Here is a 13,698-nt window from a genome sequence, read left to right as displayed (position 1 = left end):
GAAAAGATAAGATTTCCAATTAGAGTTCCTGCTGCTTTTAGTATTTTCCTTAATAGTTGGCAAGTCTAATGGGTAATATATACAAATTCATCCAACCAGATCAAAAGGAAAGAGATCACAAAACTCTGGGACTGGTATTCAGAGATGTATTTGCTGGCCGGTACAAACCATAAGAGGCAACTGGCATCACCAGAGGGCACCTGCTGGGTCTCTAACAAATGCATTGCGCTGGCATCACTCGGACACATTGGCATGAATCCCAGCTCCGCGTCTCAGCTCTGCCCTCACCTACCATCTGCACAGTGAAATCGGTACTCCTGGAAATGATCTGAAAGTGGTCGTATTTTGGTAGCAAATGTGTCTGGGTTCGCATACTGGTTCTATGTCTTAGTTTTCTGATCTACCACCTACTTCATGAAGTTCCTCTCTTTAAGATTGAATAACACATATTGAGTTTTCGACGTCCTGCTTGTTGCATTGTTGGTGCTCAGTACGTGTGAGGTCTCTCGTCTCCTTCACATTTACAATAGTTCAATAGGAAGAAAACACTCAGCCTGGTGCCTGGGGCCACCCAATTAACTAATGTTAATACTGTAAATCTTTTCTACTGTTATTAACAATGTAATACTGGAGGTGAGAGATGAAAGGCAGTCAGAAGCCAAAACCAGAAGAAGCCTCTATCATCTGGAAAGATGGCCTGTCTGTGGCTGGAAGGGACAACCCTTATTCTGGCAACAAAAACCTTGACTTACACACTCCATGAAGACTTTTCAGTACATTCTGGGTTTTGAGTTTTAATTATGGAAAATGACGGTACAATCTTATTAGTCAAATAACAACGGTCACCTGTTCTATCAGGAAGTATGATACTTAAATGCAAATGCAAAACCTAAACGTCAAAAACAAATAAATGAACCAAAGAGAAAATCCTGTGGCTAGATAGTAAGTTAAATGACACCATCGATCCCAACAGGTTGGTGCTATGGTACTTGCTGGTGTTGATTACTTTGAACGAGAGACATCTAGTCTGAATATTTGCAGACTTCCCTTTCTGCCTTGCTACAGTCTTCCAAGGAGCATGGGCCACCGAAAGTGAGGTTCGTGATGATATCCAGTGCACAAGACACCGTGATTTTCACAGAACTGGGGTACCAATGTAACATATGCAAAAGGAATGACTTCTCTCTTCTGTGGAGGTGCTAATAAAGCACTGACATTAACACATAAAGAAAACTATGGCTCTTGCTCTCTCACAGGCAAATAACAGCAACACATAATATTTCCTGTGCACATAACTGAAGCTCTGGCTGCAGTAGCAGGAAAAAAAGTTAGGAGCAGTTGCCCAAAGCCATGAGGAATGTATTAGTTTTTTCCCCTCTGGGCATTATTTATAACAGAAAATGCACATTTGAAAGATGTATGCTTGGGTAATACCTATTATGGGGAACTAGGTCAGACTAGTCAATCTTGTTAGACCTTCTGCGGGGGCTGCAGTCTGTGATTTCTTGGGTGTTGTCATCAGAGTGTTAAATGACGCCTTAGAAACCCGGAAGGTTTTCAGGGGATGGTTCACTAGCCCTGGAACAGTATATGATAAAGGGGTCACTTTTATTGACTTCATATTGACACGATAGCTTGCAGAATACATGATAATATATGTTTTTATAGGTACAGAAGGGCTTGATCATTGCCAAGAGAGTTTCAGACGCGCCTATCCGTCTGCCAACCGAGATTGTTGTTTGAAGCAAGGTGAACAGCATAAAGATCTTTTTTTTTAAACCCATAACACATATGAGTTAAAATACGTAGAAAACAGCACGAATGAAGGCTATGCCCAGGATGCAACAGGTAAATAGAACACCTAATCCAAGGAAATGAATTACTTTATTCCAGAGGTTACTATGTAATGGACCATCTGGTCAGGTAGGTGCAGGCTCATCTCTTCACGGCCAACCCTTTAAGGAAAAACAGACTCTGGGGCTGAAATAATTGGGCAAGAAGAGGTAGGCACACAGGGCAGAGATGGGGAGACCAAGGTTTCATTTCTTCGAACAGGTTCTGTTGTGACCTTGGGCAGTCAGAGTTGTCTTAGTCTAGGCTTCATGTCAAGTGAATGACAGGTCTACCTGGAACTCGTGCTATTGTTACGGCAATCAAGTGAAATAGCCTACTTAAAGTGATTTGAAAAAGCATAAAAATGCTTTGTAAGAACAAAACATCGAGGATAGCAAGACATCCTGTATTTTCTCAGTTCTGATACATCCTCGTGTTCCTTAGGCTATGGTTTCTCTGGCAGGCAAGCCAAAGCAATGGAGCACAAAGGTAATTCGTAGCGAAGTTTTGTTTATCCATTAGCAGAATTTAGATCACTTTCTCCATAGGTCTTGTGGCAGGACTGGGAGGCAGGTGACAGGCTGTAAAATGGGGAGCACGATGGGCTGATATAATTAACGCAGTGACAATTAAGACAGTCAACTCGGTCTGATGATGTATAAGCAAAACATCTGGTTGACTTGTCTGAATCTCAATTTTCACAGATTTTTTTTACAATGAATAATACTGCTGGAGTAAGAAATTTTTGCATCTATTCAAAAGTAATTTTTTTTTTATCATGGTTCCATCTTTATCCCTAATCTTTTTCTTCTATTCTGATTTTAAGCTATTTCTTTTACACTGGGTTTGGTTTAAATGAAGACCAGTTCATTTTAAATTTCTTTCTCTTCGCTTTTCCCCGTCTATTTAGAAAAGTGCACACAGAATCATTATTTACCATAACTTGTCGCATCAGTGAATTCCCATTAGTAAAAAAATCAAGTGATTATTGAAAACTTGATTGATCTCATCACTGGAGAGGATGTGTGTCCTCTACTGTTCTGTTGTTTAGATTCAACTAAAGTGTTAGACTAATACATGGGAAACAGAAAATAAAAGATAATAAAATCACGCAACAAATTGAGTAGTATCAAGTATAAATGCTCTTGGTAACGATTTAGGGTAAAGAAAAGCCAACAGGAGCTGAATTATTGAGAGAAGGCTTCATGAAACAGGTCGAGTTTGAATGCTAGTACAAGAATTGCATGCATTTTTAAAGAATTCAGTTTATTTAAATGTGCTTGCAAATGTTCAGAGTGTGGAAAGAATTGAACCTAATTAAAAATAAAATCAAGAGTTTGGCACATTTGCATGTTGACTCACTTAAGCTTCACAAAATACAATATTAAGACATTTTACTGATGGAGAGAAATCTCGTAACCTGCCCAGTTCCCCACTGTCAGCAAGTACTTGAACCAGGATTTGGGCTCAAGTCTGTCTGTAAAGCCTACGGTTCTTCTTTAAAACCAGGATGCTTCTCAAGGAATAGTGGGATCTTGAGGAGCATGGGCTGGTGGAAAGGAGAAAAGTGGAGGAAGCAGGGTGCCACCCAGGGATCACAGAAATACATAATATTCTTTGCTATCCGGGGGTCACAGTGAGATTCATTTCAAGTACTCCCAGTGCCTGACCCAGAGTAAGAATTCAGAAAATATGTGTTAAATGAATGAAAGTATGAATAAGCCAATGAAGAAATTAATTTTTCCTAGAAAAATATAAAATGTGAAAATGGACTCAAGAGGTAGAAATAAATGTTTTCACTTAGTAATAATATGATGCTGGCAATAGCTGCTTCATCTTGACTTAACTGTTTTAATTCCATTTAACCTGCTAGGATAAGTACAGCATTTTAAAAGCTCATGTACCAAAGGAACAGGGGATTACCCAGCCGTCTAGAGTTAGAGCTACAGTCGATGCACCTTCATGTACTGTTACTTCTAGAACATTCTAAGGTGGTAATCGGAGGCAGGAGCAAAAGCCATGCAGAATTCTTTTCTAATTGAAGGGATGGTGGGTTGTGTAGTTTAGTGTATTACCATCTTTCTCTGCCATGTCATTCTCAGGCACGGTAATCCCAATTTTTTGTTATTATTTTTTTTGTTTTCCCAGCATCTTCTCTAAGCAAATACAGCTTATTTTCATTTCAGTGATGTGAGTTGTTTGTCACGTGTGGAGCTCTTACAGGATATTTTTTAAAAGCCATTAAATATTCCTCACATAGGTAGGAATTTGTTCCAGGCAATACAGAACTGTTCCCAAACACTGGGAATTAGATTAGTGCTGCAGAATATTCCTAATGTCCACCATGGTGAATGGATCCATGACTTAAATAAAAGCATTAAAAAAAAATCAGGCAGGCATGATAGAAAAATAACATTGTTTTCAAACCTCATGCAAAAATGGAGTTAAGGCAATTATAAATTAATGAAATTTACTTTTATGTGTCTTTTAAAGGGAAATTTCATTACCTCATGATCACTTGCTATAAATTATAGGTTCAATTATTCATGAACATGGATAAAGTTCACCTCTTCTAACAACTGCCAATCACCTGAATCAAATTTTATTAAATGGAATATTAAATATGTAAAAAATTGTAAACATGTACTAAGTAAATTTTAGATGAATATATGTTGACTACCATAAAATCTGTATAAATGCTACAAGCACAGTTAAGTGTAATTATAATTTTTCAGGTTTGTTTGCGTGTCATATTAGCCCCGAGAAACATATTTCTTAAAACCACAAAAAATAATTCAATCAATGGGAAAATGATTTATTTACCTGGATCTTCTATAGTTAAGTTCTTTATTAGCCACTGAACAATGTCTGACCCTAGAAAAAGAAAAAAGAAAAACACGAATATATGTGAACATTTGTCTGTTATATATTTTTAAGAACTTCCAAGTTTTGGCACCCATATTAGTAAGAAGGTTTCTAACTGTTACAGATTACAGATCATCCACACATGAAGTACAGAAAACAGAGTGTGAATACATAGTTCTTCTTCAACAAGCCAAGGTGCAAACAGTAAATTATTAAACATGAAGGTTTAATATACCAGTAGCGGATAAAGTGATTCATTCATTTGTTCATTGAATACATCGCGTGTCCACTTTGTTTCAAGCACAATTCTTAGCATAACTAATACTCTATAAGATGGTCTCTGTCACATTTCTGGTTGTTCCCACCCCATCCTGCCTCTGTTCTTAAGCCAAGGACATTTGTTGTCAGTTTCTGAATAGTCCCGTGTGTTACAAGCCTCTGTGTCTTTACAGAACTTTTCTCTTTGACCAAAATGTCTATCCACTATTTTCAAGACACTCGAGATTCATTTACTCGCTCAAACTTTTCTCGGCCCTCACCTTTGTCCATTGAGTTGACAACGCCCTCCCTGGAATCTCTGTAGTTTTGCATCGTAGTGTTGATCACACAACATCTCAACCGTTTACTTGGTTCAAGTCCTAGAGCGCGCCCCTTGAAGTAAAGCATCATATTTACCTTTGTCTATTTGGAGCATAACAAGAGCTTAATAATGTTTGATGAATAAAAACCACGAGTGAATATGTGTTCTTCACTTCCCACAGAAGATGTGGGGAAGATTCTGCAGAAAACGTTGTGTTTGAGGTAGATTTTGATATATGAACAAGACAGAAATTTAGTCGCTGAAGGGGTGTATGTCACATATTAAAAGTGCAGAACAGCCCGGCTGGTGTTGCTCAGTGGTTGAGCATTGACCTAGGATCCAGGAGATCGAGGTTCGCCCGGTCAGGGCACAGGCCCAGGTTGCAGGCTTGATCCCCAGCAGGGGGCGTGCAGGAGGCAGCCCATCAATGACTCTCTCATCATTGATGTTTCTATCTCTCTTCCTCTCTCTGAAATCAATAAAGCTATATTTTAAAAAAAGAAAAACGAGCCTCTTCCCACTTGTGCAGAACAAAAAGAAATGACCTTGTCAATGGATCGCAGAAGCTGTTACCTTAAAATGGAACAATCCAACCTTACCTACAGCATTATAGTTCCTCAGTGTCACGAGGTAATTAAAACTTCTCTACCACATCATATTAGTAAAAGACATGATGCCAGGAGGGGACAAAGCAAGGTAATGTCACTTCTGACAGTGAGCGTATTAATGGGAGCTTTCGGCCTGATATTGTAGCTATCCTCATTAAGCCCCACTCAGTAAAATTCCCAGGAGCGAGAGATAGAAAGACAATGTCCTTTTTGGGTCACCCCACTGGTGTCAGGACATTTACCCGAGACATGGTAGTGATGGTCTGCTCTGGATAAAAGACTGCAAAACGCTGCTTCTGAGAAAGACTTAGCTTTCAAATAGCAGGTTCACATTAGCAAGCCTACCTTTTCTTGGTGAAATAATTTCTTTTTTTTTAACAATCTTACATTTTCTACATTTATTGAGTTGTAAGTCTTAAAATTCGAAGTCTAGACTGCACGATGGTACCAAATATAGAAACCCAAGATTATTTCCTTCCGTGCATGCTCTCTGTCTATAGCCACCCCTCAATATATGAAACTCGAGAGTGTCCAACAATCAGCTGCATTGTCTAGTATCTGAATGTATTTATGATACTAGAAATGTTATCTAAATATCAAATTTTAAACATTAATGGGTCACACAGCACCCTATCAATTTCAAATTCACCGAGCTCCCTATTAGATGCACTCTCCATTACTCGTCTATAGGTATCTACAGAATTAAATTTCGGAATGCTCTCTCCAGTCATTTTGACTGTGGCCCAAATGATGTCACAGGAGTAAGGCAGCGGAAATTACTCATCCAACCATGTGACTATACAGCCATTTCCTAAACACGGCAACTACTCAATTCACTGGTTTATTCATTAAATTCTTCGAATATTTATTACGTTATTCCAGGAAGCACCATGGTATTAAGATGCTACAATCATGTGAAGGAAGAAAGACATTTCCATAAGTAACTAGAGTATGAAAGTAGTTACGGATATGGATCTGAGCGGGAGAAAGAACTATGGAAATCCTGGGAAGAAAGGAATCATTCCTGTCTCTGGTGATTAGGAAAAGCACTTCTGCTGGCCTTGAAGAATGAATAGGTTTCCACCAGACTGAAAGGTGAGATTCCCACAAGGGGAAAAGCAGGCTCCATGCCTCGCACAAAAGGCAAGCTTTGCAATGGAAATGCTGTGTAATCCAGTCCATGGGGGATACAGCTGCTGCAACGAGCCAACCTATCTGTTTGGTCAAAGGATTAATTTTTTAAAAAACGTTTTATTGATTTTAGAGAGAAGATGGGAAAGAGAGAAGCATCGATGTGAGAGAGAAACTTCGACTGACTGCCTCCTGTACACACCCGGACCAGGGGCTGAACCTGCAACCTGGGCACGTGCCCTGACCGGGAATAGAACCGGTGACCTTTTGGTGGACGGGACAATGCTCACCTGCCAGGACCAAAGGACTAATCTTAAAATTCTGTGTCAAGTTCTAGACTTCCCTAGAAAAAGAGAGTACAGTGTTTCTCTTTCCTTTCCAATATACTAGCTTCCATGATCAGGGCCAGATACTCAAGGAAACATGATCAACTTTATCAACTTACTGTCTTCTGCAGAAAAGATCATAATATTTTAACAGAAGAGGCCCTTTTGGATCATTCCTTTGAACAGAGAGGGGGCAAGTCATGGTTCTGATGCTCTAAGTGGGGAAATTAAGACAAAAGGGTAATCCAGTTAATGTTTCCAGTTTAACTGGAAATGCTGACAAAAAGACCTGCAGTGTTGGAAGAGCTCCTTAGCGGTGCCGTCAACATAGCTCCCACTTCACCTTCTCATATTCTTTCCCGAATTTCAATCTGGGCTCCAGAAGTTCTATTTTGCATGCACCAATGACAATGAGCAGTTTACACTCAGACACCCTCCTCTGTAGCATCCCTGCAGCTGCTCGGGAGCCCTCCTCTCCGGTGACAAGCAGGTTCGCTATTTCAATCCCCCCCCCCCCCCCCGGCTCGGTGCACATGCCCAGGGTGGGTGCAGAGCTGGGTAAATAGGAGAGCGAGAAGACAATGACATTTGGGCTCTGAATAAATAGAAAGGTGGCTTCTAATTCCAGCAGCAATTTCCAGGGTCTGTAATTCATTTTCAGGATATTTAGGTATTTTCTTGGTATTACTATGACTTCGTTCCTGGGCACGGACATAGCGTTTGAACAGAAAGCACACCTCTGAGTGCTGATTACAAATCAAATTGCTAATTTCTACCCATTTTAATTTTTGATAAGTTCTTTTTTAAGAGCCACTGGTTTTAGAAACTTTCCAGTGCTACAATAGCTTAGATTCTATTGAACCCCAGGAATTTTCCTCAGGAGCCCATTGGTTTAGGCCCTATTATGGAAGGAAGAGAGAGTGCCATGTCCTGGTAGCAAAAACATATTTCAGCTAATGAAAGGCAAAGTATTTTAGGTCATGCAATGTGCCCTCAAATGTCCACAAATTGATGAGGATATTGGCTTTGTAAGAGTGAAACTACACAATGGTGGGAGTGGGTAGACCAGTAGTAGAAACAGTAACTACCTAGTGCTATCAACCTCGACTGAGTGCTTGTTGAGCATCCATGAGAGATTCAAAGGCCTTACATCCCTTAGGCACTGTAATGCCCACAGCCATCCTTTAGATACTATCATTATCCCTGGGTTACAGCCCCCAAAAGTAAAACAGAGAAGTGCAGTCATTTGCCTAAAGTCACACAGCTAGGAAGCTTGAGATTCGAACCCACAGTCTAATACCAGGTTCATGCTCTTAATCACTCGGACTGTCCGGGGCTCCTGGGGTTGTGGCAGGGAGTAGTTCACCTTCTGTATTACTAAAAATCACTACAACCAAGTCCATGGGAAGGAAGATGGTCTTTTTTCCTTTATCTGTGCCTGGAGAACCAGAGAGATAAAGTGTGTGTAAAAATGGGAAATTGTAACGTTCTTTCCTTAAATGGAAGGTACTACAGTTCATAATCAGAACCTTATTATCACAGGGTCCATTTCCAATTAACTCAGTTACCTGGTGGAGCGACTGGAGAGGACTGCGTATCCCAAATGCCCAAATGTCTACCAGATAATTAACAGAATCAATACTATAAATATAATTGATGGTGCACTAACCTGGAAGCGAGGGCAGGCTGGTGTTAAAACTGAATCACGAAGGGATGACACATCCCTCAGGTGAATTTCAGTCTAAATTCTTCCTGCTGTCTATTTGTCACACAGTATAAATAGGATGTGGTGATCTAGGCATAATTCTAAGTGTGGCAGCACTAGATGGACACTGGCAAGTCGTGTCTTCAATATAATATATATTTTTAACTTCTTCATAGCACTCAGCAATTTGTAAAGAATTAAATGAGCAGTTATTTGTGTAGTGTCTGCTTCCACCTTTTGAGCAGTAAGCTCTGGATGGGCGGCAACCACATTTCTAAGTGAACCAGACAAGCAGGGAGGCACATACATTACAGGGAGGGAGAGGGACAATCTCAATTTTGCATGGATAAAATTATTTCAGATATTAAGTAATGTGGAAAAAAAAATCTAAAGAACCCCGTGAGTGAGAGGGACTTCTCGGTGAGGGGTAATATGTTAATAATCTTCCCTCTGATCAAGAAATCACCTTATGGAATTAGAAGTGTCTCAGTTGTCTGCTAGGAGGGAGTTTGGAAGTCATCCTCGGTCTGTAGAAATAAATACAATTTGTACATCTAGAAAGCTTTCTGTTGCAATATTATGCCCGATATACAGCTAGAGATGAAGAGCAGTCAGAGAACAGAAAAGTATAGCACAGCCCGCAGCCCCGTGCCTCTGGGGTCGCTTCAAGATGAGATTTTGAGCCAGACATGAGGACCAGATGGCGGAGGTCAAGGAGAGCACGGTACCACAAATTCAACCAAAGACGGTGTTTCAGCCAAAATGCTAAAAGCCAAATAAGATATATGCAAAGAAGGTGGAGGCCAGTGAAAACCTAGACAGGCATGGTTAGTTTTGTTGAGGATCTAGATACCTTTGGGTAGGTAATAAAGGAAAGGACCACAGAAATACACAGAAGAGTCAACAGCAATATTCTAGTCTTTGAGGAGCTAACAACTTGGGTAGTGAGACAGGGCAAATTCTTAGATATCCCAGGAAATGGCAATGACAGTCAAGCGTCATCCAGCTAGGACCCAGGATGAGCTGGGGCAGCCAAGGAGAGCTTCAAAGGATACAAGACTTAACCTGTATTGTAAAGAAACTAGGACTTAGAGACGTGGAGAGAGGGAGAAAGAATGTTCCAGGCAAGGGCGTTGGCCAGCGTGGGCAGGGGGGAGAAATCTGCTGCTTTGCTGGGCTGCAGAAGACTTTGCTTCAGGATAACGGAGGGCAAGACTGGAGAGGCAGAGAGAGGTCAAGGGATAAGATTTCTGGAGGAGGCTCGCTGGGGCTGAAGGTGAGGTTTTCGAGTTGGGGGCAGGATAAGAGCAGGAACTAGAGCATGATGTTCTACACGGTGGCTCCAGTCCACCGTTTTCTCACTGACACGAAATCACCACGCGGAAAGGAACACAGTCTAGCAAGAGAGATTGCACCCAATTTCTTGTAGCTTCAGGCACAGACGCCAATGCTTATTTTCAGTGCAAAGTTTCAAAAGCCCTTGTCATCATTTTCATTCCCTTTAAATATAACCCCCTAAGCTAGCGTTTTTTTATTGAAAAACAAAACAAAATCTCACATGGGGTTTGGAACTGTGGTTTGAGACAGTTTTGGTGGCAAGTCAAGCATTTTGGAAATGAGTTTCCTCAGTCTGTGTCGGGCCTGTGGTGGCCACTGGAGCAGGTTGTTCCGAGCGCAGTGGTGTGTGCGAAACAAGAAATTTAGTATCTTAAGCCTTCTAGATGAATGTTGCACCATCTGAAAAGAATAAATACCCTGATTATTCAATTACCTTGCATCCCAGGGTCTTATTTACCATCAGGTTTCCCAGCGTGCTGATCTATTTACTGCTAAATTGAATAATTCTACCTAAAGGGAAAGCGTACTCTTACTGCCAGGTTGTCCCTGATTCCACAGGCACTCCCTGATTGCACAGCACCGAGGCACAAATACACTTACAGAAACAAGTGCTTATGGCCATCAGCCGGCGCACACAGCAGCGCCAAGAAGACTGCTTTGGCCTAATCCCATTTCATTGCTCTTCAGTGGTCTTCACCTTTTTAAACACAGTTGATTGCGGCAATATGAGAAAGGGAGAGGCACAAAGAGCGGACACGTCCATTATCCTGGTGACAGTTCTGCAGCTTTCTCCTGAAAGCTCCTCCAATGACACGCGACACAACATTACAGCTCCCGTGCCTGCCCAAGAGCGTCTGATTCAGCTCTTAGGCCGAGCGTGGAGATCACTCTTCCCAGGCTGTTACTTTCTCGCTGATGTCTGGCGATTTGTTTCAGGGAGTAAGCTAGGTGCGGGGTTTTACCGCCTTCTCTGTCAAGGCAGCGGTGAAGCTGGTTGCCTGTGAGGCTCACAGGGGGCTTCTTTTCTCTTTTACATCAGCCGTGCATTGGACACTGGGGGCACAGACGTCCGTTTCCACTCTCCCCACGGGATAAATTTATTTTAAGTTGGTCTAGTTTTCCAAAAGTTGGGTAATTTATTAAAAATGCACACACACCTCGGTAGACTCCGCACCTTTCATCCTGTTGTGAAAATGCAAATGTAGAATCTCCTGGGTCGCCCTCTTTCCCTCTCTGCTCCCATCATCAAGTCTTATTGGCTCTGTCAGTAGAATCTCAAGACCTGATGCATTGTCATCTCCTCTGCACCAACCTAATCACATCACCTCTCCCCTGGAATACACCCTGTGCCTCCTCCTGACACTCCTAGTTCCCAGGCTTTCTCCTAAAGCCATTCTCCACATAGCAGCCACAGTGATCTTTCAAAAATGCTCCCCTTTAAAAAAAAAAGTCCTCTCCACATAGTACTAAAGATGGAAGCTGACATCCTAAGGCTGTGATCAGGGGATGGGCTCAGCTGGGTGAGCCCAACTCACACCCCACCCCTTTGACCAAGGAGCACAGTGAGCACAGGAACACCCCCAAGCAAACCACACTGAATGAATTCTCCTTATAGAAATGGGGGGGGGTTCTGATATCTAAATGAGGAAGGACTGCTCCAAAGGCAAAAACAATGGCTATTGTTATATGTTCCCGATGAAATTCTCATTGGTCCAAAATGGAGTGAGAAAAGTGAAAATGATATATTGACATTTAAAGTTAGCAAGTCTATGACAGGCCCCAATATGTTATTTAATTTCACTGGTTCATCATATCCAAACCTTGGGGAATCCTTAATCTAGGGCATATATTTCCAAAGTGCATTCTAAGCTGCAAATGAGGTTGCCTACCAAAAAAAAAGGGAGGGGGGGGAGTTTATTGTCAAATAGGCTCAGAAGTGCTGGAGAAATATCGAAAAAGACATTCTTGCCCTGGCTGGGAAGCTCAGTTGGTTGGAGTATCATCAGGATACCCCAGGGTTGCGAGTTCAATCCCCAATCAGGGCACATACAGGAATCAACCAATGAGTGGAACAGCAACTCGATGTTTCTCTCTCTCTCACCCCCTTCCTCTCTCTCAAATAAAAAAAAAAAGAAAAAAATAGAGGTTCTTACTACAGAACTTCTCAGAACCTTAAAAATACTAGTGTACATTGTGAACTCTAAAAAAGAAGCTACAGTATACAGCATATCCCACAAGTATTTGACAAAGGAATTCCCTCATGAAGAATCGTCTTAACAGGCTTGTCCTGGGAACTGATAATCTAGAGACTCATAGGACTTTCACCATGTGTTTGATGTTTGCTGATAAAGATAAATGCATCATTACACTTTTTACAGAAAGAGAAAACCAAAGAACACAAATTAAATTAAGATGTAAATTCAAATATTGTGTCATGTCGCCGTCGGCTATAACTTCAGTGTTTTCTAAATATTATTTTCTTAGCTTGGCCGGCACATTTGTGAAAAATAATCCTGGCTCACATGTTTGTATTTCCCCAAATGACTTAAAAATCTCAACCCATTGTATGAATTTAAAAGCATCTTTAGATCTTTATTGAAGTTGTATTACTGTTGCAGAGGAACTATCCAGTATTAAGGGGCGGGGAGGGCAGAACAGTAGCTCTTCAGGTATCAAGCATGGATAAAGTGAAAGGAAACGTGTGATGGAACAGGACGAGACAGAGCTATCGTCCCCGGATCTGTAAATTACAGCTAACAAGGGCCATTTGACAACAAAGAGCCATGAGACTGTTACATAGCTCCTTCCAGAAAACAGCATCAGCCGAGCCAGGTGTGGCTCAGTGGTTGAGCATTGACCTAGGATCCAAGAGATCCAGGTTCAATTCCTGGTCAGGGCACATGCCCGGGTTGCGGGCTCAATCCCTAGTCAGGGGCGTGCAGGAGGCAGCCGATCAATGACTCTCTCATCATGGATGTTTCTCTCTCTCTCTCTCTCCCTCTTCCTTCCTCTCTCTGAAATCAATAAAGATATATGAATTTAAAAAAATCAACAACAATGCACAATAAATAATTTGAAAAATACTAAGTACCATTATGCTTCTTGCTGTAAAATTATGCTGGTTACCTAACAAAACACAAGTCGCTTTATAATTAGCACTTGTTTGTAGATATCTTAGGCTGTGTCATGTATGGGGTGGCAAAATGAGTCCCGATTTATTTAGTCTCCATCACCATTTATCCCCCCTTTACCCTTTATACCTCCCCCCCCTTCCCCTCTGGTAATCTTGATCTAATTTTTAACAATTCCCTA

The 13,698-nt window shown here is 41.3% G+C and overlaps 1 protein-coding gene across 5 annotated transcripts in view; it reads right to left on the bottom strand.

Annotated features, from left to right (window-relative positions):
- Window positions 1-13,698, bottom strand: part of RGS7 (regulator of G protein signaling 7) — a 241,075-nt gene that overhangs the window by 79,194 nt on the left and 148,183 nt on the right. For all 5 annotated transcript variants that reach the window (XM_081123838.1, XM_081123840.1, XM_081123842.1 and 2 more), the window contains one exon: window positions 4,657-4,707. In XM_081123838.1, coding sequence (XP_080979964.1) covers window positions 4,657-4,707 — 51 coding nt within the window. The remainder of the gene's footprint in view (window positions 1-4,656; window positions 4,708-13,698) is intronic.

This window comes from Miniopterus schreibersii, assembly GCF_964146895.1.
Source record: "Miniopterus schreibersii genome assembly, chromosome: 21".
Lineage (NCBI taxonomy): Eukaryota > Metazoa > Chordata > Mammalia > Chiroptera > Miniopteridae > Miniopterus > Miniopterus schreibersii.
The sequence above is the reverse complement of the archived record's forward strand: the minus strand, read 5'-3'. Positions and strand labels throughout refer to the sequence as shown.